A 23,045-nucleotide genomic window follows, 5' to 3' on the forward strand; every position below is an offset into this window, starting at 1 on the left:
ACCTGACACTTCTGGGGTTTATGAGCAGATTTGTAATGGAAGGATGGATCTGCTGACTCCTGGCTTGGCTATTCCTCTGGACCCTTCACAAAGTCAAGGCTCCACACATTCATTCATTTCCCACCTTGAAGGAAAATGACACAATTTGAAACGGTGGCCAAAACCTGATCTAAAGGCAGAAGGCAGCAAATGTCATCTCGTGAATTCACAGCAGCTCTGGTTGAAGGATTTACAGCCCCTTTAGTACTGTTATCCTGCAGAGGGCATTGAAACTTCACAGAAGGGAGCAGTGGGCTGGAGCCAGCTCACTCTGCAGCTGCCACGCCAGGCTGCATTGTCCCCAGGAAAACCAGGCCAACTCCTGCTGTCCCAGGCATGCCAGGCCAGGCCCCACTGTCCCCAGGTACACCAGGCCCCGCTGTCCCAGGCACACCAGGCCTCACTGGCTCCAAGTACACCAGGCCAGGCCCTGCTGTCCCCAGGCACACCAGGCCTCACTGGCTCCAGGTACACCAGGCCAGGCCCTGCTGTCCCAAGCACACTAGGCCAAGCCCCTCTGTCCCAGGCACACGAGGCCAGGCGCTGCTGTCCCCAGGTACACCAGGCCTCTACACGGGGCTGTATTGAACACCAGTTGCTTAGACCAAAGGCTGACCATGTGCTGTTGAGCTACCTGGAGTTGTTTGTCTCTCTGTGTCCTCTCAGCAATTAAAAAGTAAAATTAGCTGCATACACTGCTGATTTGTTACTGCTCCGAACAGCTCTGTAATAACCCAGTTTCCTTCCATCAACCGAGCCCCAAAAGCCCAAGGCAATAAAGGTGGGATTTTTAAATCGGTTTTATTATGTAGAATGAGACCTGCAGGAGTTAACCGCAGCTTGCAGAGGGAAACACTGTTTGAAAAGGGGGGAATATGCCTGTCTCTCTTCTGTTTTCTTACCTGCTAATTCCTTAGCATCTCCAGTTGGCACGAGGTGGACGCTGCCTTCTGTGAGACTTCTTGACCCTCCTTCTATGCTGATGTGACCACACTGGAAATAAATCTTTTCCCAGATCCCTCCCCACTGCACTGCTGCTAGCGCAGCCAGCCACCCCCAGTGCAGCCTTCCCACTTTTGGTCTTGGACTTCCTCTTTCTCAAAACAAAAATAAACAGAGAAGGCATTGACTGATTGCCCAGGTCATAAGCATTGCAGCTGTCTGGGGCAACGAGAACAAGGTCATGTCACAGAGGGCAATCCATTGTAACCTGATGTGATCAGGAGCTGTGAGTTATCTGAGTGTGATGTGGTTAAGGTAGTTCCATTGCAAGGCTCACCTTGTTACGTTGTGGGCTGCCCCTTGTTTGTAGGCTGAGGTAGTTGTTTTGTTTTCCAAGCCTTCCTTTCTACCTTACAGCTCCTCAGTAAGAGGGTTAGAGCATGGCTCCCATGGCACAGTCAGTCTCTGTTCTCCTAACCAAAGCACATTATAACCTGACTAGGGTCACCCATTTTCCTTCCATACCTATGCTCTCTGCCCCTTCTCACATCTCCAAGGTGAGAGGCAGGGTCTGGGGATTTCCTAAGAGGGTGTGGCCCCACTAGCAATGCACAAGGGCTTGATGCAGCGGCTCAGGCGGTTTCTGAGCTCTTTTTATCACATTGTTGTGTGTTTGTTGAAACCCTCTCTAAGTCATACTTAAGGGTGCAGTAGAGCCTCCATGTATCCCTGGTTCCTCTATGTTGTTCTTCCATTTTCCCTCTCTCTAGCCCCAAACCAACAGATGCCCTACCACCAGTTTTGAGAATCTTTGGAAAATCTGGGATTTAGGAGTCAGTTTGAGCCAGTGTCCAGGAATCATCACAGTTGATGTGCTCATGTGTGAGGACGTGTCTATGAATTGCTTTTCATGGCCTCAAAGCTTGACCAGTCACTTACAACAAGTCTTTAACTGTTATTCTTTACAATTACATGCCTTCAGGAAAGCTATTTTTAAAGCAGTTTTATCTTTTACGACTTTGAAACATCTAGTGTTTAGCCTCAAGTGGGAAGAATCTGTGTCAGTTTTTCTATGTGTACCATGTTAATTTATTAGCTCCTCTCAGATGGCTTTTTATGTTTGCTTCCCAGGTGAGTTCACTAGAGAAGCAGCAGGCAGGGATATCCCCTCACACCCTGGCCTCCACTGTTGAAGGAATGCTACAGAAATACACAGTAGGGAAAGTAATGCTGTCATCAGACCATCAGATCGATGCTTCATGCTCCCATGAACACACACTGCTGGGCTGTACCTGGCAAGAAAAGTGGTTCTGGGAGGGATTGCAGTAGGCTGCCACCCACGCAGCCAAGCAGCCTAGAGATTTCCTAACATACCTTCTAGTGAAAGCAGAGCTACATATGGATGTGGGATTTGCTGCTGTTCAATAATTAAACATGTCAAATGTCATCATTTCTGACAGTGCCTTATATATTTCTGGTGTAAAGATGGAAGCCAAAGGTTGCTGCAAGGGTCGGACTTCCAGCTGTCCCACTGTTACTTCTTTTCCACCCCCACTTTTTTTTTTTTTTAAATGTCTTTCAAAGTCCACATTTCTGGAATTAACTTGCTAGAAAGGACAAGCTACGTAGTAATGCAATGTAACAGCAGCATCTAGGCCTCTCAGAATGCCCAAGGCTTTGTCAAATCACCCTAAGTTTTTGTCTTGCTGTTTCTCTGTCAAACTCTAAATAGACTGTAATACTTCAAAACTAGACTGAGCTTTTTGTAATGTAACTTTTTATAAAAGTAACTTATTTTCTTGCAGTTTTGTGACCTTGACTGTATAGAGTTAGTGGTGGGGAAATTGAAATTATGAGCTTTAGTGTAGTGAATTTGAGATGTCCAACCAAGTCCAGCAGGAAGAAAAATGTTAAATGATGTCTAAAGCAAAGTAAATCTGGATTTTTGTGGTCTTCATCATATGATGTTTGTTAAGTGGATACAGGCTTCTTCATTTTTAAGCATGATTTATGTGCATATATATGTGTCTACAGAAAGCACATAATACATTCTATACTGTATAACAGTTCTGTCGATCACTGCAGAATGTTGCACAGGAAGGTGAAATGAGGACAAACTTTCCTGCAGCTCTCTGGCAGTCCCTGTGCTGAGGGGAGTTGACCACGTCCTGCCAGCACTCTGCTGTTGAGCTCTTCTTTGTCTGGAGATGCTATTATCACTGCTGTTGTTTTTCCCCATCATTGACACATTTTCTCCTCTGGCCAAAGAGGAAGTAACAGGGATGGTGGCTTAGCTTGATAGTGCCAGAACCTTCTTTCTTGTCTCTGGTTAAATAGACCAGGGTGTTTTTTCTCTTTCTTTTTCCATTTCTGGGAAGCCAATTAAAGCCTGTTCCTCTGCTCTCCTCAGCTGTGTTTCTGATGATTCGGTGAAGCAGTACACGTCAAAGGACCATCTTGCCAAGCATTTCCAGGTGCCTGTTTTCAAGTTTGTGGGCAAAGACAACAAGGTAAGCTCAAAATGTACCTCTTAGATATTGCTTCAGCCCTGATCTGTCTGAGGAGTCTCAGCACAGAGGTGGGTGTATTAGAGTACCCAGGGGAGGAACGGCTGGCCCAAGGCAGATGCTGTTGGGCCTCTTCCAGCAGTTGTATCTTTCAGGAGACTGACACAGGTACTTTAGGAGAGACTGATAAAAGCAACTAGAATTAAATATGTATGAAGGACAGTTGTGGAACATCAACACCACAGCAGTCAGTTTCCAGAGCAGTCTTAGTAGACTTTTGTATGCTGGGTCCCAGTCACCAAACCAGAACTCTGGGGACTTAGGCACGTTACACAGTGTCCTATCTTGAAAACAAGGTGGTCTATAATTTTTAATCTCTTCAGCCTTGTATTTTCTCTAGCTCTTGTGAGTACAGATGCCGGGTTTCCAGATGCAAGGCCACTATACTGTTTAATTCAACGTGAAACCATGCTGTCCAGGCTGGTGGCACTCCGGGGCAGAAGCTTTGTAGTGGGAGGGCAGTTGAAGGATAATGCCGTTTTCCCAATGCAAATAGCTTTCCTTTTCTGTGCTAGAAGAAATAACTCTTTCAATCACTGTTATGCTTAACCAATGCTGCTTGCTCCAAAAGGCATAAAGCTGCTCTTTCAGCTCCTGGAGAGCCTCAGTAGGGTTAAAACTGAGTAGGGAAAGATGAGACTTTCCAAGTCCAGAAGTTATGTTTGGCTGTGTGATTGCCACTGCTGCTTCCAACCTGCATCCTCCCACCCTGTGCAATGGATTTTGTTTCCAGCCACACCGTTGACCAAACATTCACAAATATTTACTTTCCTAATCGCTGCTTGCAGGAATCTTGCTTACTCTCCTTCTCATTTAGAGGGCAGGGAGCAGCAATCCTGTCACTCTGCCTTTACTGTGCAGAGAGAAAAGGCAGCTGTCTCCCTGCCTTTTGTGTTCTTCTCCCTTCAAGTATCAGTTTTAGCCTCTCATCAACCTATGTTTTCCTCCTTTGCCCTTAGATCTCCTAGCTTTTTTCCTCAGCTCATGTCAAATTCTCTTGCGTGTTTCTATCAGCACTTCTTGTGAGACTCAATGCGTTCTTGGCCTGCTTCCTACCATGCAGCTCCTACCAGTCCATGTGATCTTTTCCAAGCTTATTCCTGGCCTTTTCATCCCTTCCTCTGGAGGACCATTTCATGCCTTCGTATTTCCTGCCTAGCCCTTGGCTAACAGTCAGACACCATGCTCTGACATCTCAGCCAGGCACTCTGGAAAACACGCCCTTTCCCTGGCACATGAGAAAACAGATGCAGCAGCCAGTTTGGACGTGGGTGGTAATGGCGGATGTGGACCTTGCTGATGTGGGGACAGAAATGTCTGTGCCAGGCTGACTGCCAGAGCTGTGCATTGACTTGGCCCCCTGTCTCACCTCCCCAGGAGGTGTTCTTGCATTGCCGCATCCTGGTGTGCGGGGCACTGGACGAGAGCTCTCGCTGTGCCCAGGGCTGCCGGAGGCGGGTGCGCCGGGGGGCTCAGGCGGAGGAAGAGGAGGAGGAATCTGTTCACGTGGCAAACCACATCCTGACGGGCGGCCCCATCAGAATCGACTTTGATGACTAACCACCTGCTAGAGCAGCATCTCCCTCTGAGAGCAACCTTCCTTATCAATGCCTTCTTTCCTGGTTGATTGAGAAACAAGAAGCATTTGATGAAGCCCCAGTTGAACCTCAAGACTTGTTTCCCTAATGGTGTGATGATGATTTGTGAAGTCTGTTGGGCATGAGCCAGCCCTGTGGGTGCAACCCGGGCTGCAGAAAGATTTGGTTTTACCTACGTTTCTTCCCAGCAGCCCTTGGGTTGAAGGGACCCTATTGCTTTGCAGGCCTGAAGCATTCTCCAGCTTTGTCCTTCCCTACATCTGCCTGCTGGCTCCACAAGACTGTTCGTCCTTGTCTAAAATGTTATTCAGACCCTTCTTTCATCAGGCAATACAGATAGTTCCATAGCTGAATGTGTTTGCTGCTCAGGTCTGTGAATAACACTGAAGCTTTTGGATGTGCTTGGATTTTGGATGACCATTAATAAAAAATGTATAAAAATATTCACTCTTCTAACATACAAGTTCCTCAGAGCTGTGAAACAGTTGTCATTGCATGCAGCTAGAGCTCTGGTTTATCACAGGCACATTCAAGTGTTATTTTAAAATAGTAAAAGGTATTTAATAAAATTTGGGGTTCTTGGTCTCTGTTGATAATTGCATGCAGTTTAGCAGTATTTCCTCTTGTTATTTAGCATATTGTTATTTTTCTCCCCCTTCTCCCTTCCCCTCTAAAAATGTGGTGCCTTTCATAAGTGCTGCAGCATCTTGTTTGTAAGAAAAAGACCATTAAACATCTATAAACAGCTCCCCTTCCAAACGTGCCTCTACCAAGTTGTTCTTTGGAAGTAGTAATCCCTTACTCTGGTCTAGAGAGGCTGTGGCTCTGACAAAGGGGTTAGAGGAAGGCACATCAAGTATTTATAGAAATCATTTGTAATGTGGGTAGTTCTCAGGACAGAGTTGTCCCCTGTGAGCCTGGTGACAGGAGACATGGCAGCATTGGATGAGTGACTGTGTGTGTTCACAGTCTCCAGTTGGGCAAGAGCTGGTGAGGGACACAGCTACTCGCAGCGGTGGTGACACTGTCAGGAATCCCTTTGGGCTGCCAAGCTCCTTCCCAAGAAAAAAAAAACAGATGATCAGCTCAGGCACTTCTGGGCTTCACTCAGGAGCAGGAGCTCTGTCTGGAGAAGGATTAGTAATGTGGGGTGAAAGGAAGGATGCCCAGCAAGCAGTGAAGGACAAAGTAGGAGAGGCAGGACTGGAGCGTGAGAGAGGACAGATCCATCTCCACCACTGGCTGTGGCACTGCAGTGTGTTCACAGGGTTTTCCACAATAAATTTTGCAGTGTGCAGGTGTGACCTGTGTGTTTGGAGGTGTGCTGGAAATCCCCCTAGCCTACATTACCCTTTCTCCACTTCAGTTGAAAGTTGCTAGAGTGCTACCAAGGGCTGAATTTGTTGCTGCTCTCAAATGGACAGGGAGTCCGTTTGTGTAGTGGTTTTGCCTGGGCCAGGTTTTTTGGTAGCAGGGGGGCTACAGGGGTGGCTGCTTTAAACAAAAAGAGTTGCCAGAAGCTTCCCGTGTAGCTCACAGGGTTAGGGCCAGTCAGTTCTAAGCTGAACCCTGCACCTGACCCAGGCCTGGCCAATTAGTGATGGGGGTAATGCCTCTGTGAATAAGGTATTTGAGAAGAAGAAGTTGTGGCCCAGTTGCAAAACTGCAGCAGCAACAGGGAGGGAGAACGTGAAAACATCTTCACAGACACCAAGGTCCGAGGGGGAGGAGGATGCTTAGGCACTGAAAAAGGCTCCCCTGTGATATGTGCTGAAGACCATGGTGAAGCAGGTTGTCCTCCTGCAGTCCATGGAGGCCACCAGGAAGCAGAGACCCACTCCGCAGCCCATAGCGGAGCCCACACCGGAGCGGATGGATGCTTGAAGGAGGCTGTGACTCCGTAAGAAGTTCATCTTGGAGCAAGTTCCTGGCAGGACCTGGGAGTCCATGGGGGAGGTGCCCACGCTGGAGCAGGTTTGCTGTCAGGGCTTGTGATCTTGTGAGGGACCCAGGCTGGAGCAGTCTGTCCGTGAAGGACTGTTCTCCCAGTGAGTGACCCATGTTGGGGCAGGGTGTGAGGAGCTGCCCCCATGGGAGACACCATGCTGGAGCAGTTTGTGAGGAGCTGCAGCCCATTGGAAGAACCCACACTGGAGAAGTTTGTGAGGGACTGTCTCTCATGGAGGGATCCCACACTGTAGCACTGGGAAGTGTGAGGAGGCCTCCCCCTGAGAAGCAGCAGTGGCAAAGTCCATCTGTAATGAACTGACCGCAGCCCCCATCCCCCATCCCCTGCGCTGCTGTGGGGAAAGGAAGGGGAGTCCTGGGAAGAGGAGGGGTGGGGGGAGGTGTTTTTTAAATGATTTTATTTCTCATCCCCCTGCTCTTATTGTTTCTGTAATAAATCAAACCCTCTTCTCCCTAAGTTGAGTCTGTTTTGCCCGTGACGCTAATTGCTGAGTGATCTCTCTGTCCTTAACTCACAAGCCGTTTGTTACATTTCTCTCTCTCTCCTGTCCAGTTTAGGAGGGGGAGTGATTTTATGACTGGGTGGACATCAGGCTAAACCACCACAATTTGATGGGACCATTTGGAAGGGAGTCACAAATCACCTCAGCAAGATTCCATTTCATAGATTTATTTCTTCTGGTGAGTGAGATTCCAGTGAGGAATGGACTTTTGATAGGCTGGGAGTTTCATAATTATTCTAAATGGCTTCATGGCTGCATTTCCAATTTGGGAATATGTGTGTGTGAGAGAATAAATGAAAATGTTTCTGTGATGATAAGTGGAAAGACACTTTTCATGTGTTATCTAACTGTACATGAAAGACAAAGGAATGGAAAAGCCTGTGTGTCTCTGGGTTCTGCTGATTCACACCTGCATTAGGACCACACAGGCCATTCCTCACTGTCACTTTTTTGTTTCGGCAGTCCCTGCTAAATATACTTGTTTTGGTAAAACAACAGCTGGGAAATTAAATTAATTAGCTGATGCCTTCTGGAGAGGCAACTGGTGGGTTTTGTTTGTATGAAAGGGATAGGGTGGTGGGGAGTGGAGGGAGAGGTTCATTTTCTGGCTTATTTCAGTTATTGTGCACAGTATTTGGTCCTTCCTGACAAACTCATATGAAGTAGCCTATGCACTCTGCATTATTTTACTTGCATCCTCTGGAAGAACAACAAGGAGGAAACACTGGTCTGTGTGGCCATGTGAATGGCACAGTCTAGGAAGGTGTTTAGTTTGCCCTGCAAGCAGGATAGTAGGTCTATTATCTGCCACTCCCCTATAGCCATTTCTTCTCTGACATGGAGGGAATGGCTCCTAGGCACAAACAAAACCATTTATCAAAGTCTTTCAGCTCTCCACAGTTTACCTCTTGCTTCCATCTGTCTTCTTTGTCATCGTTACACCCTGGACATAAAATCAAAGGCCAAACTCATCTGAGAGCTAAGGGATTTGTCTGTTTAATTTAATCTGCCGTGCCAGAGAGTGGAAGGAAAACATGCTGCACGAGCAGGCACTGCGTGAGGCAACGCTGCCAAGCTCCAGCACTGCCAACTGTGGTTCCAAGTCCGAGGTGCATCGGTGCTGCCCAACGTGTGCAGTTGGTGGTGCGGCTGGTGCCCCCTCATTCCCTCTTAGGCTGTAAAGGGAATGTTTGAACATTAATGTGCAGGAATAAGCACCTATTACCTGCCATCCCAGACTCTGCTTTTGTGTCCTTGGCAGAAACAGAGAGATTGCTGTTTGGGGAACCATGGCCTGGAGAGGACACACTGGCCAAAGGGGTTGGACGTTAGCAAGAGCTGCAAGTCAACAGGAAGCCGGGTGAGCACAGTGTCATCTTCCTGCTCAGAGCAGGGTGGAAATGAAGATGACCCAAGGTTTGTGCATGGACCTGCAGTCCTGTGATCAGCTGCTTCAGTGGCTCCTGAGGCTCCTCCTCTGGAAGCAGCACGAGCACAGAGGGGAAGTGATTTTTTTGTTTTAATGCAGAAGTTTTACTGTAGTTCATGTGCTGGTTTTCTCCCACACAGGACTATCTGATGATTTTCTCAAGTCACTGTGACCACTTGAAGGTACAGAAGTTTCCTTGTAGAGCTGCTCCTGGGGTTTTTCAGATTACCATGGCTTAACGTTGTAGTGACAGATGTGCTTATTCAGTAGCTGCCCTTGTGCAGCGGCCTGTAGCACTTGGGGAGGAATGGTGCATGAAGAAATGATGATTTGTTAGTGGTGTCTCCAACACATCAGTGCCTAGATAGAGAGATTTTATTCAGAACCCTTCAGTTTCTCCAGTGTGCATCATCATCTGTCATCAGTTGCTTGGCCTGGATTTAATCTGATATCACTTGAACTGTAAAATGCTTTAAGGCATCTGTCAGCCTGTTGGCTCTTGAGTGTAGGCAAGAGAGGGGTTTTTTTAAATGTTGTCATTTAATCATAAGAGCATATTCACATTTAAAACTGGCACCAGTCCACCAACAAAATACAAAGTTTGGGAAGTGTCTGAAACGGGGAACCTCTCCTTCCTATCCCAGCCAGAAATATGTGTTTCTTAGCTGGATCATAAAGGTTGTCTGTCTGGCCTGTGCTCCAACAAGCACACTCTGTGCTGGGCCTTGCCCATGCGGTGCTCACTCGTCTGTGGCATTAGCACAGCCAGGAAAGGGTGTCATTGCCTCTGGTCAGTGTAAATCAAGGTCCTCCTAATGGAAAACATTCTAGTACACCTCCTGCAGCCACTTCTGTTTCCCTGGTCTTAATACCGGTGAGTTTTTGTTACTTCTGTCTGATGGGGCCAGATGAGTGTCTCATTGCTTTTCACTGTAAGGCAAAGATGACTGACAAGAACGGGAATGCAGGGCTTAAATAATTTATAGCTTCGTGCATACATTTAAACACAAGCTAGAAGAAAAGTAACTTAAGACACACTCTTTCCATTCTTGTTAAATCACCCTTCTGCAGCCTTAGCTTTTCTGTGGTGGATGGAAGAACGTAACCATAAATATGTTTGCAGAAGATGCTGAAGTATTTATGTGACATGGTACACGCACCCAGTAGAAACTTCCTTTCAACAGGAAACACCGATGAAAGCTGTCTGCAAATGTTATATGTAGATGAAATAGGATTTTGAATATCTCATTCAAAGCAACTGTGAGCCTCCCGTTTCCCTCAAGCAAAAGATGGGAGGTGGATACCCAGACATGTTGTTTAAAACAGGATCCTAAGGGAGAAGCTTTGTTAAATGATACAGGAGGAAAATAAATAGATCTGCATGAGACTGTGGGAGAGTGCTGTGATTTCACATCTCAGACGTGATGGGCTTTGCCCTTCTGCCCAAATGTGAACTGTGCCTGTATCACAAACACTTAAAAGCCCACTAAGTCCCCAGATGTTTAAAATGTTTTTTAGGACCCACCAAGTATTTAAATAAGCAGGGTTGTCAGGCTGTGGAAGGATAAGATACAAAGTGTCAAGAATGGGTGTGAGCAATATACTGAAAGCAAATTACTTCTCTTCTGTGGTCTGTCACCCATGGAGGAAAAATGGAAATAGTATGTCCATGGACTGGGATTTTCAAGGGCTGCAGAAACTTAATGCCTTGCACTGGAAATTAGAGAGTTATGGGGCAGGGGAGCTAATACACATGTGTCTAAGGTGAATGACAAGTGAAGCCCCTTGTTTATAACCAACACTGCATCCTGCTCGCCTCTCCTGATCAGTCTGTGGAGGAAATTGGCATCAGATCATTCAGGCTGATGGACTTGGAAAAGAGGTAGGGCTGTTGAACTGCATCTGTGATGGACAGCAGACAGCACTGCCCTATATCCACAGGCTGTCTCCCCTTTCGCTGCCCTCTGCGCAGAAGCTGTAGTTGATGTGTGTTGCTTGGCCTGGGTCCCCCCATCCCATGCTAGGCCAGAGGGCTGATAGAAATTGCTGTGCTGAAATTGCTGCTGATGGAGGCCGGACATCTGCTCTTCTTCACAATTCATCTCGCTCTTCCTCGCTGCAAATGCAGGCACTCCTTTGGCTGTTCATGAAGGGCCGGCAGCCCAGGGTCCAGACAGCGTTGAACACTGTGTCTGCCACGGACTCACAAGCTGCAGGGAGGGAAAAGATCAGGAAGGTAAGAAAGAAAAGATCAAGCACTCGGGGACATCTGAGGGCTGGGTGAAAGCACCTTGGAACCTGAGCCCTGCACCAGATTGTGTGGTATTTACACTTGGAAGTGTGGGCTATTGTCTTCTCTCTGGGTATTACAGTTTTCTAAATCCAGAGGTTCCCTTCTGCTAAATGAAGAATTCTTTCCTCCCTACGGCAGCACCAGTCTCCCCTTGTTTCTTCCCTTTCCCATTCATCTCTTTTTGAAGGATCATTAAGAGTACTGCAAAGCACTGTTCACCAAGTAGGCTTCCAGAAGATCTCCACAGTACTGTCTTTCCTGGCTCCTGCTCCCCCGAGTTTTGCCTATAGCCACTGCTAACCATCCTGTTCTGCTTTTGGGGAGTTACAGTGCCAGCTGCCAGCCAGCATGCAAAATCCTACTGCAGCTGTACCAGTGGAACTGTTGATACAGTCTGCCTGACTCCTAGCCCCCCCCCCCCCCCCTTCACAAAAAACAATCCCAAACCTGCTTGTCCATAAATAAATTAATAAATAAATAACAGGCCTTTTAGAGTTTACTCACTGCTACTGACATTGATTGCTGTATGCATAATAGATCTGGAAAAGCCCTGCCTTTGGGATTGTCTCCTCCTGTCCCAACCTCTCTGAGCACCTCGCTCTGCTCCTGCTGCTTTAGGAGGCTGCTCAATTGGCAGGCATTGGAGATCCTGGAGTGAGTCAGTGGGAAAACCAAGGCTTTGGTGAACTGGCACTGCTGCAGCTGGCATGTTTGTGCCCACATGAAGGGAGTGGAACTGCTCTTCCTCTGCCTGCTTTCTCTGAACTCCTAGTGACTCAGTGGAAAGGATCCCAGATTAAGAGCTGGGATAGCAGTGGAGGAGGAGACTGTGTGACGTGAGTTGCTCAGAAGACAAGGAATGTGACAAGAGTTGCTCAGAGCAGCCCTAAGGACGATGAGCAGCAGTTATAGAGCACGAGGCAAAAGGAGACAGAGCAAGGGGAAAAGAGGATGGCTCAGCGGTTCCTTTGCGTTGGCAACTACCTGTGCCTCCTGTGGCATCCAGGACAAAGATGCTGGAGGAATCTAGTCCTACTTGACTGCAGGGAGAAGTGGCTTGGCTCAGCCAAGGAGTATGGGCTCTGCTCCACCTTAACTCCCTAGGATCTGTCTGTCAGCTTTCCTGATGCAGGCAGAAAGGAAAAAGGAGGGGTCTGAAAAAGGCAGGGGAAAATCTGAAGAGATAGGGAGAGGCTGGTTGTACAAGGACCTGTAGATAAGGGTGACCATGAAAGATGGGCTGTACTTGGCCTGTAAACACTTATATATCAGCCCACATCTTTGTTTGCCCTTACTGGACTGGACACTCCAAACATTTATCTGTGATGAGGCAGAAATCTGTCTGCACTAATACTGGTGTCATGCAGAATTGCCCATGTGTCCTAATCAGGCTGCACCTTTGGATAACAAATGTGTTTGTAGCTGTAGGGCCCAGCAGGGCACAAGCAGTGGGGTGAGCCTGGAAGGCTGCCTGCCCCAAGCTGCCAGGGGCTCAGCACCACGGCCTGATTCAGGTGACCCTGGCAATGGACAGTTCTCAAGGGCTCTGCCTGTGTTTCAGGCAAGAGATCCTGTAAATCTCTTTGCTTTAGTGTCAGCTGGAAGGTCTTCTTTCTGCCTGTCTTGTATTACTGCCACACAGCTCCTCTGCAAGAGATGGACTTGTGCCTCAGAGGATGGGGACGCTCTGCTCAGGGGAGGCAGCCTAGGGGAGGCTTTCCTGCCATGGCTGACCTCCAGTAGCAGTGGGGGAGACGTTTCCCCCTCCTCACACAGAGCTGTGGTGCTTGATGTTGGCACAGAGGATCAAGAGGCAGGCTTGGGTTATCACATGTGTAACCTTCACAGAGGTTACCAAACACCTCAGAGGATACCAAAAAGCTCTTCTCAAACTTCAAAAACTGAGGCTTTTAAAATTCAGAACAACCTTGAGCTGCTGACACATCACTAGGACTTTGCTAGCACGGGAGCTTCTGAGCAATCCTGGCTTCCCTGCAGTGGCTCAGCCACCACCCATGCTGTGGCATGTCCCTGGTGCCATCATCATCTCTTACCTGTGAACCAGATCCCGGAGAGCCCCTGTCCTTGACTCCCAGTTTGTCGGCCTCCTGCCACATACAAGTTTCATTGTGTGACTTACTGGCTTTGGAAGGCTTTTTGGTCTCCTGTGAAGGTGTTTGAATTCTCAGGGAGGGCATCCAAGGCATGAAGGAATTGTTTCTAGGGGCTTTTTTTTTTAGTTTGGTTTTTTTTTCCCTTTCCAGGCATGTTTGATAATGTTTTCCAAATCTAAATAATTTTAGGTCTCCAGTGTCAGCACAGAAGTGCGTGGAGGGGGCAGATCCCAGTGTTCTCACCCATCTCTGACCCATCTATGACAAGGGCAGGACAGATGTGCTGCTCCCCACTGCAGATTTTTGCTTCCTTTTGGCAAGAAAAGGGCTCCCTGGCCACATTCCCTGCTCCCTGCCATTGCTTTCTCCCTTCAGGAGGCATATGAGCTGGGAAGCCTACCTTCCACCTTGGAGACAAAGCCGAGGCTGCGCTTGAGGTCGGAGCAGATGGAGTGGAGGCACCAGCGGAACTTGGCGTCGCAGCGGTATTTGTTGGCCCCGCAGGTGTCATAACAAATGTCAAGCTGGTTACAGCACTTGGTCATGGCAGGGATGCCCAAGTCTAGCTGGGGAAAGAGAGGAGTGTTCCTTGGCTGCATCTAGCCCTCAGCCTCAAACAGCTGCAGCTGGCTGAGGCATTCAGGGCCCCGCTGGCTCCTTTGCCAGAAGCTACCCCTGATAGCTGGAGCAGCAGGAGGGAACACATGCTTCCCCCTCGCTGTCTAAAGAAAGTGGTGGCAGTAGTACAGCTCCAGTGCAGGGTAGGCCCAATTCGCTTTTCTCCCCTCTGTCATGGAGGATTAACCTCTGGTAGAGAGGTGAAAGCCCATCCATAACCATTTGAAATTTGACAGCTCACTGGAGAGCTTCCTGTCCTTGCCAGCGGTGGCAAAGGCCCCTTTTCTCTTTCCTCCTTTTCCCACAACCTGACAAATTCTGCTTCTTGTTGCAATAAATCTACTACAAGTGTTGTTAATGTCTTATTTCTCAGAGAGACTCTTGTGAGGCTTGGTCAAGAGAGTTTGGAGGTAAACAGCAAGCTTGGCTAATAACCACGGGGGTGATGAGGCAGAAGACCTGTCTCCTGGAGAGACTAGACTCGTTAGCTTGTCATAAATTCCTCCTCTTTTTGGCCTTCTTCATGTAATATTTAGGAGATGAATTGTTTCTTCATTGCACTGAGTGCTTGTGATTGCCTGTGTAAGGAGGAGGTACTGCAGAATTGCCCACAAGGTTTGCAATGAAATGTAGTTTTAGGAACTAATCTAATATGAAAAATGGCCTGTGAAGAGATGGTTTTTCAGAGCAGGAATCTGCCTAATTGCTCCAGACTTCATGGGCAGCAGTAAGGCATGAACAAAACAGTAATTTCTGTTCTTAGAGCCTCCTGGGAGTCCTCTTCCTGGTAATTCCAATATGATTTCATTAATTGCCTTTAAAATAACAAGTGAGTGAAGTACTAAAGCCTGAAGGTTTATTTCAATGTTTGGTAGAGGCAAAAAGCCTGAGAGGGTACAAAGGGCCGGGTGTGGAGAATGCAAAGTGTTTCTGTTGGCACGTTACGCTGTCACCGAGCTGCACAGCATTGAACGTGTTCCCTGTCGTATTGCAAGGGCACAGAATTGTTCAGAGCCTTGACAAAAAACGTGTTTCTCCACAGTGGTGCTCTGCTTGCCTAGGTGCCCTCTTTTGTTTTTCTAGTGCTAACCTGCTCAGGAAACCTCCTCTTCTGATACCTACGGAGACAGCCAGAGCAACAGGCCAGGTAAATGTAACTCCTATCTATGTGATTCCTATTTCACTGCCACCAGCAGTTGAGATCTTAATGCCTCCCTGACTGAGAGTAAGTTGGGCTCTGAGTGACATGTTTGCCTTGCTGGCTGTCTGCAGGCAGCCATGTCTTCTGGCAGTCCCAGACAGACAGCTTGTCCCCTGACACCACCTCAGTGATTTTTCCTCCCTTTTGCAGAGCTCTGGCTTCAGCTGTGAAGAGAAGCTGTTCCACAGTCACTGTGTAGCAAGCTAAGTCTTTCCCCTCCCCAAGATTATTAGCTGTTTGCTGTGATTAGAGAATTGCCTCATTTGGGAATGGTGTGGGTGACAGTACATACACTTTCGGGTACCTTGAGCCCCAGAAAATAGGAGCTACAGCCGTTGGGTTCTTGGGGTTTGTAGTGAGGTCGTGGCATTGGAGCCTTCCCTGAGAAAGAAAAGAAAAATGTTAGGAAAGCTGATTTTCCCAAGAGTAGCACCAAACAGCGAGGAGTGGCAGGCAGCTCTCCTTCAGTCTGCACCCCCAAACGTTTAATTCTTCTCCAGGAGGTGCAAGGAGTGAAGGATAGGTACTAGAATTAGCTGAGACATTGGCCCTGCTCTCTTAGCTCAGTACTGTTAAGGCCCTGAAGCCTGTTAGCTTGCACCTCCTCTGGCATGGCTCCTGGAGCACCGTGTTGTACATGAACTGCCTCTCAAATGTTTAAGCTGGTCTGAGGCCAGTCCCCAGCTCTGGGACTCTCCTCAGCTCTTACAAACAAGCAAGTCCCTTTGCAACTGAGCAGCCCTCCATGCTAGAGATAGTGCCTCTGACCTCTTAAATTCTCCTAGGAGCATTTCCATGTGCTTCTCGAGAACTCTACACAGCTGGGATCACCCAGCAGGGTTTTTAACTCCTCCAGGAAACTGCTAGCTAAGCTGCTGGCCTAGCACGGGGATTTCTGTGTGCTCACCGTTGGTTCTTGTGGTGCCAATGTGCTCGGCATCTCTGCAAAATCGTGCTACACCTTGTGTGTCTGATTTTGGCCGGTTTTCTGCATGTGGTGATGCACTGCCACGTTTTGCAAGTAGTTTCTATTCCTTTATTTCTGCCCTCCCTTAGTATGCTTCTTAATGTGCACAGAGGAGCAAGATTTTTTTCCTTGAATAATTGTTTACCCAATGTAGAAGTCCAGTAGACAATTGGCTGACAGTAGCTTCAGCAGCAATTTAATCTGTTTGACTTGGCTTTGAAGGTGTGTAAGACCTCCTGCCTGCCTGGCAGCCCATGCTGGGGCTTTATGTACGGCTGATGGTGCTCTGGGTGTGAGGAGTGCGTGCCCAGGATTGACGTGGGAACTGTCCATGAAGAAAGGAGATCTATTTCTTCCCTACCCTATCTCACCCTCCTTCTCTCATCTCTACCTCAATCTGATAGAATACCTCCTGTTTGAGCTGAAGTTTCCAGGCTGCTTGTGTGCATTGACCTCACTGTGCCAGGAGCTTGTTTAAAGGTACTTATCCCTAGAAGTAGTTGTTGAGATCGTGCCTCATGCAATCAGGTTTCTCTGTACTGTCCCTTGATGGTGTATTCAGTGCTTGTTCTGTTTCTGACCCAGGTGGGTTTATAGAAATGAGATCTCCAACGCAGAGTGAAGTGTTAAGACATTTGAAACCTTTGTAAGCTTTGTAAGCCTTTGGTAAGCTTTGTAATGCTTCAAGAAAAACCTGTGTGAGCTGAGCCTTCTCCAAGTCTATTGCCTCTAGGGTTAACTTTCTGCTTCTCTGAGCACTGCTACAGAACTTATGTAGACATAATGTAGATCTAATTTAGCCCTTTAGGCAGGGTTGGCTTCTTTTAAAACTCCATTTCCACTGTTTTCTTCTCTCCAGCACTGATAATCACTTAAGATGCTTTCCTCATTTTTCTGCCAAGGTACCTAAAATACCAGTGGTTGATAAAGCCATCAGTCTGCCATGTTCTTGAGACAACCTTGCAGCCAAATGCCTCAAAAGGTCATTGGTGGGAAATGTTCCCAGCACCTTCTAAATTAAAAATTGCTAAAGCAGTTTTGTTTAAACAACAGATTTGCAACAAAGAAACAGCAAACTGAAATCCCAGCCAGCTGTGAAATGCCAATAGTCAGTTCTCTCCAACCCTACAGAAATGCAGTATGTACCAAGGATTTAGCTGTCTGCATGCCAACACCAGGCTCCCTAGTTGACATTACCACCAAGTGATGGCATTTGTGTGGGAAGGTATTTCTCAGTACAGCACTGTGTCTCTACCTTGTCATGGAATCATAGAATGATTTTGGTTCGCAAAGACCTTTAAGAGGATCAAGTGTAACCACTAAGCAGCAGGTCAGATCTGCTTCATGCTCCACATGTAATTTTCCAGTGCAGAAAGCAGTATTATTTTGAGCAGGTACAGCTCAATTAACAAAGAGCACACATCAGTTGACTGCAGCCCACCATCATTACAGGATTGTCTTTGCACAAAAACATACCTCAAGTCCATTGAGATACAATGACGCAAAGTAACTTCTGATTTCATGAGAAAAAGAATTCTATCTATATATGGGTTAAATCTATAACCCAAGGCTCCCAAGCAATATATTGAGAGCAGGGCATTCAGGTCTTGATACAATTCCCAGGCTAGTTGCTTTTTAGGAAGGGGATGAGAATGGAGACTCAAAATGCAAACCTCTGGAACGAGGTAGACAGCAGAGGATAGTTCAAAACCTAAGGTAGGTTTGGTAGGATGGAATCAAATTTAATGACTTACTTGTAATAAGTTATGTTCCTGCAGCACATTGCAATTTAAGGGGTTAAGGTGGCAAGACAGAGGGAGGAGTGAGGCTGTTTGGGGACATGGCAATAACTGTTTCCAGAGAAAATCTACCTATAAGCTGAAGTTTACAGCTATTTGATGTCTTAGCAAGTTGTCCTGAGGAAAAAAAAAAAGAACCTCACATGAGAATTGTGGTGATCAACCAAACTGCCTTCAAGATGAGCCCTTGTAGGAAACCCACTCCTCTCTGACAAAGCTTTATCATTTGTAAGGTGCCCCTTTGTGAGCTCTTTCTCAGCTAGATCAAGTCCAAGACAAAACAATTAACCTCTCTCCCACAACTTGTTTTTGAGCTAGCAGGAAAACAAAAGCAAAGTAGAAATAATAGGTATTCCTGACTCAATATGAACATCCACTCAGTGCTCTTGTTATCATTTGTTGCTTACCCAGTGATGACAGTGAAAGGGACTTGGTGGGTCACACTAGCTTGTTGTGGCCTGTCTGCCTGCTGCAGGACATAGCTAGGCAGAGGTACCAGGAGCAGGACCTGCCCAGCAGCACACTGAAGAGCCACGCTGGCATGTAGAAGCACAGCACTACCAAGGAGGCCTCTCCTTTGGAAGAAGGTATACTTCAGGGCCCTGTTGGCATGGCCTTAGAGGTGAGCTGAAGTTGAGTTTCTAATGAGAAGCAAGTTTCTCTGATGGATTTTAGTATCTCCAGGCAGTTGTAGCTATGCCAAGAGAGTGGAAAGCTGCCAGGTGGCTAGAACAGCTGCTGGCCATGCAGGAGGTCTCAGACACTGCACTACTAGTACACTGCCAGGGGCAATTGAGCCTATTGCTGGTCTTGAGTCCATTGTTATTTCTCCACCCCAGGCAAGCAGGCTTTGAGCAGATGTGAGCTGTACTTACCACAGCCTTTCAGTGCTGCACTGAGGTCTCTTTTCCCACAGCCTGGATGTGCCTCCTTGCCTTAAGCCCCTCAGGGCCAAACACGGGGCAAAACATTGAAGCCTTGCCTGAGCAGAGGGCTGAAGGAAGCTATCAAGGGATTTACTCCCAGTTCAGGCTGGTTTCCTCCCCCTGAGATGCCCACAGAGATTTTGTGAGGAGGAGATATTTGCCAGCAAATGCTACTGAGATCCTAGTGTCCTGGTTTAAGGGAGTAATCCATCAAGTTGTTTGTTTTCAGACCTCACTAGCTGCTGGAAAATCGAGAGTCTTACAGCCAGAATAGCCAAGTGCTACATAATCAGCTGAAGATGGATGTGGCAATCACAGGTGAGTCCTGACCTTTACCGTGGCAAAACAAGCTATTATCGGTGTCTCTTGGCTGAAATGAAATCAAGTAGAATGCATAATTTTTACTTCATGCCTGGGGAAAAAGCAATCAGGCCCTGGTTCAGCAGGAATATGGTAAAGATGGATTGTGTTACATTCTTCTGGGTACAGACTGGGTCCCACTGGTTTGGGATTGTCCCTGCATCCTCTCCATTTGCAGTTTGCAGTGTCTGTGCTAGAGACCAGCACAGACAAATGGTTCTGGAAGGGTCCAGCAAGATTCTTGAAGTTGTATGGGCAGCATTTCAGTAGTTTCTTCCTTCAGCCAGTGATTAATGGGTTGTTCAGCAGAGGATGAAAACAGAGCTAATGATGTGCTCGTTTATTTTCCCCTCCAGGTAAAACCCTTCCCCAGTAAGAGGCATGATGCTCTCAGGGAGCAGGCAGGTGTTTGCACTACTCTGTGGGGATGCTCATTCCCCTGCCCAGAGCACAGGACCAGGGGCAGGGAGAGCCCTACCCTTGGGATGTGCCCAAAAGCAACAATTTCTCCAGGTGAGTCCTGAGACTCCCGGTAACAAGCTCTGAGTATCAGCCTTCCCAAACCTTGCCTCAGGCACACTGCAGTCCTAGCCACTACTAGGATTTTCAGTCAAGAAAGGGCAACTATCTTTCTGCTCTGACTTTGGGGTGTGATAGGGTCCCAAAGGCAAATTATCACACATGGCATGAAGCTGCCACACCACAGGCCTCATAGGGTGGGCAAATGGCCTCATCCTGCCTGCTGGGGCAATGCTGTGGGGTGTGTGAGGGTCTCCTCTTCCAGATGCTGCACCCCCTGCAGAGCAGCCCTGGTCCTCCTGAGCTGCTGCCAGGGGCCAGCCCTAGCCAGGGAGTGCCCCAGGCTGAGGGAACAGGGCCCCTGTGGGGCTGAGAGGCCTGACAGCCTGCAGGTCTAGGGGCTGAGAGACCTGGCTTGCTGCTCCCTCTTTGCTCTTTGCATTGTTTAAAAACCAAACCAAACCAAACCCAACAACTTTAAGGCTGAGTCTCCTCTGGGGCCCCACTTTGGCTAAAGGTGGCCCATCTACCCTCTCACCCTGACAGGGAGCTCAGGTCCCAGCTGTGCAGCATCCTCACTGCTGGCCTGGAACGTGCTTCTGTCTGCCCTGGTCTGTCAGGGAGCGTTACAGGCACGCTGTGCGGGCTGGGCAGGCGCAGCCTTCAGCCTGCCCTCTGGAAGAGATGGGATGCAAACAGACTGAAGATGGGACCTCTCAAAGCATGGAGTCTGTGTCTGTAAAAGCCAATGCTCGGGGAAGGAGAGGGGTTGACATTGCCTTTGTGCTCACGAGCATTTTGGTCAGACAGGATGTAGGATGAAGCTGGAGGGAAAAGGGCTGGCAAGCAGTTGTGGATGGGCAGGCTGAGGTGACGGAGGACACTTACTGCTGTGGAGCCAGTTGTAGGAGGCTGAGAGAAGGTAGGAAACCCCCCCGCTGTTCCCAATCAGCAGGGCCCTGCTGTTGGCTGATGCTACCTGTGCCCCACAGACCTGCCCCACAGGTGCACCTCTGGGCACCCAGACCCCTTCCCTGCATCTACTCCCCCTGCCCAGCTCACCCTGAGATGTCATCCCCCTCGTCCTGTCCCCCAGACAAACCAAACTCTTCTTTTTTTGGTAAATCACTTTAAAGTTCAAGGCAAGCAGCAGCTGCCTTGTTCTGCCTGGAGTACTAAAAGTTCCTCACTGTGACAGCAGGTCTCGTTTACCTTCCTGTTATCTCCCCTCCTCCAGCCCACAATATTGGCCAACTCGCAACTGCTGAATAATGACACTCCGAAGGTTGTTGAGATTAGGGCTGCTGGCAAAATACTAACAACCCCTTCTGAGTCAGGGCTGCGGGGGCTCCTCATCCTGCCCACCCTGCTCCTTCTGCCCAGGGATCCTCTTCCTGTAAACCCTCTCTCCTCTCCTCTTGTCTCCTTGCACACAGCACGGTGGCTTCAAGATGAAGCTGTTCTTGGGGAGAGGGAAAGCTGAGGGTTCAGCGTGGCCGTGCTGGCTCTAGCAGAGAAGTTGTGACTCCGCAGTGACTACTCTGTGCTGAGCACAGCAGCAGGCAGGTCATGGACGGGAGCTGGCTGTGGTCTCGGGGAAGGAGAGTGCTGCGAGTTTACGCGTGAGGGGGAAAGAGGGGAAAGGGCAAAGCGGGAGGAGGCAGCAGGAGTGAAGTCCACTTACCATAGCGGCATCTGTACTGACAAACGCCATTCTTTCCCCCAAGCAGTTCCAAGAAGGAGTCAAAGTAGCCATTAACCGTTTCAAAGCTGTCCCGGATGGCCTCGATGCCCCAGTTGGAATGGCTCCCAGTCGCCTCTGCTTTGGGAGCCTGGTGGACGGTGTTCTCCTGCGTTGTTTCCTCCGTGCATTGCCCTAAGCTGAGGGTCAGGCACAGAAGCGCTGCCTCCAAAAGCAGCCGCATGCTGCTGCCCAGAGCCAGGCCCCACAGCCCTGGCCCAGGCGGACGTGCGGGCAGGGAGGAGTGGGAGCGAGCTGCTGTGTGCAGGAGGCAGGTGAGCACCCCTCTGCCCTGGACTTTAAACACTGCTGAGGGAGCCGGCATGAGGTCACCAGAATCAGAGTGCAAAGTGCACTGTGGACCAAGTTGCAGAGATTTCAGTTTGCACAATCCTGGTGGAAAGGCTCAGCCCCAGTGGCTCCGGGGCTTCTGCTCCCCAGGGAGCTGAGCAGGGGCTGTGCCCAGGTCATGTGGCACACGGGAGACCCTCTGCCCACCCCACTGAGGCTGCCCCACTCTCCCAGCCTCCTGGCAGGAAGTACTGTCTTATGAGAACGAGTCTGATGAGCAGAGGCTGAGGGAACTGGGAGTGTTTTGTCAGGAGGAGGCTGAGGAGAGACGTGATCACTCTCTACAACTACCTGAAAGGAGGTTGTTGTGAGGTGGGGGTCAGTCTCTTCTCCCAAGTAATGAGTGATAACACAAGAGGAAATGGGCTCAAGTTGCACCAGAGGAAGTTTAGATTGGAGATTAGGAAGAACTTTATCACTGAGAGTGTGTGGTAGGCACCCAGGAGATCTCGGGTTGTAACGCGAGAGGTGGAGGGTACAGAAGAGGCAGGCACGGGGTGGAGTGAAAGGAGGTGCTTGTGTTAGCAGATAAAAGCACGTGGGGCAAGCAATTGGTTGGAATAAAGCATCATCCATACTGAGTATGCAGTGATCTTGTCCCCTCAGTGGGGGTGGGCTGAGTGATCCATGCAGGCAGCCTGGTGATGTTGCCGGTAGTGGCAACAAGAGTGTTGTTAAGCTCTAGAACGGGAGGTGGTGGAGTCACCATCCCTGGAGATATTTAAAAGCTGTGTAGCTGAGGTGCTGAGGGACATGGGTTGGTGATGGGCATGGCACTGTGAGGTGAATGGTTGGACTCAATGATCTTTAAAGGTCTTTTCCAACCAAAATGATTCTGTGATTCTGTTCCCAGGCAACGGGAGTGATGGATCATCAGCAGGCTGAGGAGCACCTCTTGCCTTTGCCAGGCCTGCTGTGCATGCAGTGGGGTGAGATGGCATCCACCCAGCCCAGCTGCCCTGGGGACTGCTCCTAGAAAAACCCATGGGACCGCAGAGCTCACGCGTGTGTCGTGCCTGCAGCCTGGGCAGGCTGTGGTGAGGAGCACACCTGGGACAGAAAGGGTGGCAGAGTGTGCCCTGTCCTGTGCTGCACTGGCTGGAGGGCGCA

General features: G+C 48.7%; 2 protein-coding genes across 5 annotated transcripts in view; one reads left to right on the plus strand and one right to left on the minus strand.

Annotated features, from left to right (window-relative positions):
* The window catches only part of OIT3 (oncoprotein induced transcript 3), a 28,309-nt gene extending 22,418 nt beyond the window's left edge, over nt 1-5,891 (plus strand). For all 4 annotated transcript variants that reach the window (XM_062001321.1, XM_062001319.1, XM_010205753.2 and 1 more), the window contains 2 exons: nt 3,392-3,491; nt 4,926-5,891. In XM_062001321.1, the coding sequence (XP_061857305.1) occupies nt 3,392-3,491; nt 4,926-5,108 (283 nt within the window). In that variant the 3' untranslated portion in view covers nt 5,109-5,891. The remainder of the gene's footprint in view (nt 1-3,391; nt 3,492-4,925) is intronic.
* Nucleotides 5,892-11,137: 5,246 nt separating this feature from the next.
* On the minus strand, nt 11,138-21,768 carry PLA2G12B (phospholipase A2 group XIIB). Its single transcript, XM_062001632.1, has 4 exons — nt 21,528-21,768; nt 15,565-15,653; nt 13,854-14,019; nt 11,138-11,256 (listed from the first exon to the last, which is right to left on the minus strand). The coding sequence occupies exons 1-4, from the start codon at nt 21,766-21,768 to the stop codon at nt 11,138-11,140; spliced, it is 615 nt and encodes a 204-aa protein (XP_061857616.1).
* Between the last annotated feature and the right edge of the window lie 1,277 nt (nt 21,769-23,045).

The sequence above is a fragment of the Colius striatus genome, chromosome 8 (assembly GCF_028858725.1).
Source record: "Colius striatus isolate bColStr4 chromosome 8, bColStr4.1.hap1, whole genome shotgun sequence".
Classification (NCBI taxonomy): domain Eukaryota; kingdom Metazoa; phylum Chordata; class Aves; order Coliiformes; family Coliidae; genus Colius; species Colius striatus.

Bases quoted from the DNA above. Each gene is read 5' to 3' on its own strand.
- PLA2G12B (XM_062001632.1), bottom strand. From the start codon at position 21,768: ATGCGGCTGCTTTTGGAGGCAGCGCTTCTGTGCCTGACCCTCAGCTTA. The intron at 15,654-21,527 runs GTAAGTGGACTT...TTTCTTTCTCAG, and splicing joins TCAGTACAGATGCCGCTATG to GGAAGGCTCCAATGCCACGA. The intron at 14,020-15,564 runs GTATGTACTGTC...CTCTTTCCCCAG, and splicing joins GGCTCAAGGTACCCGAAAGT to CTAGACTTGGGCATCCCTGC.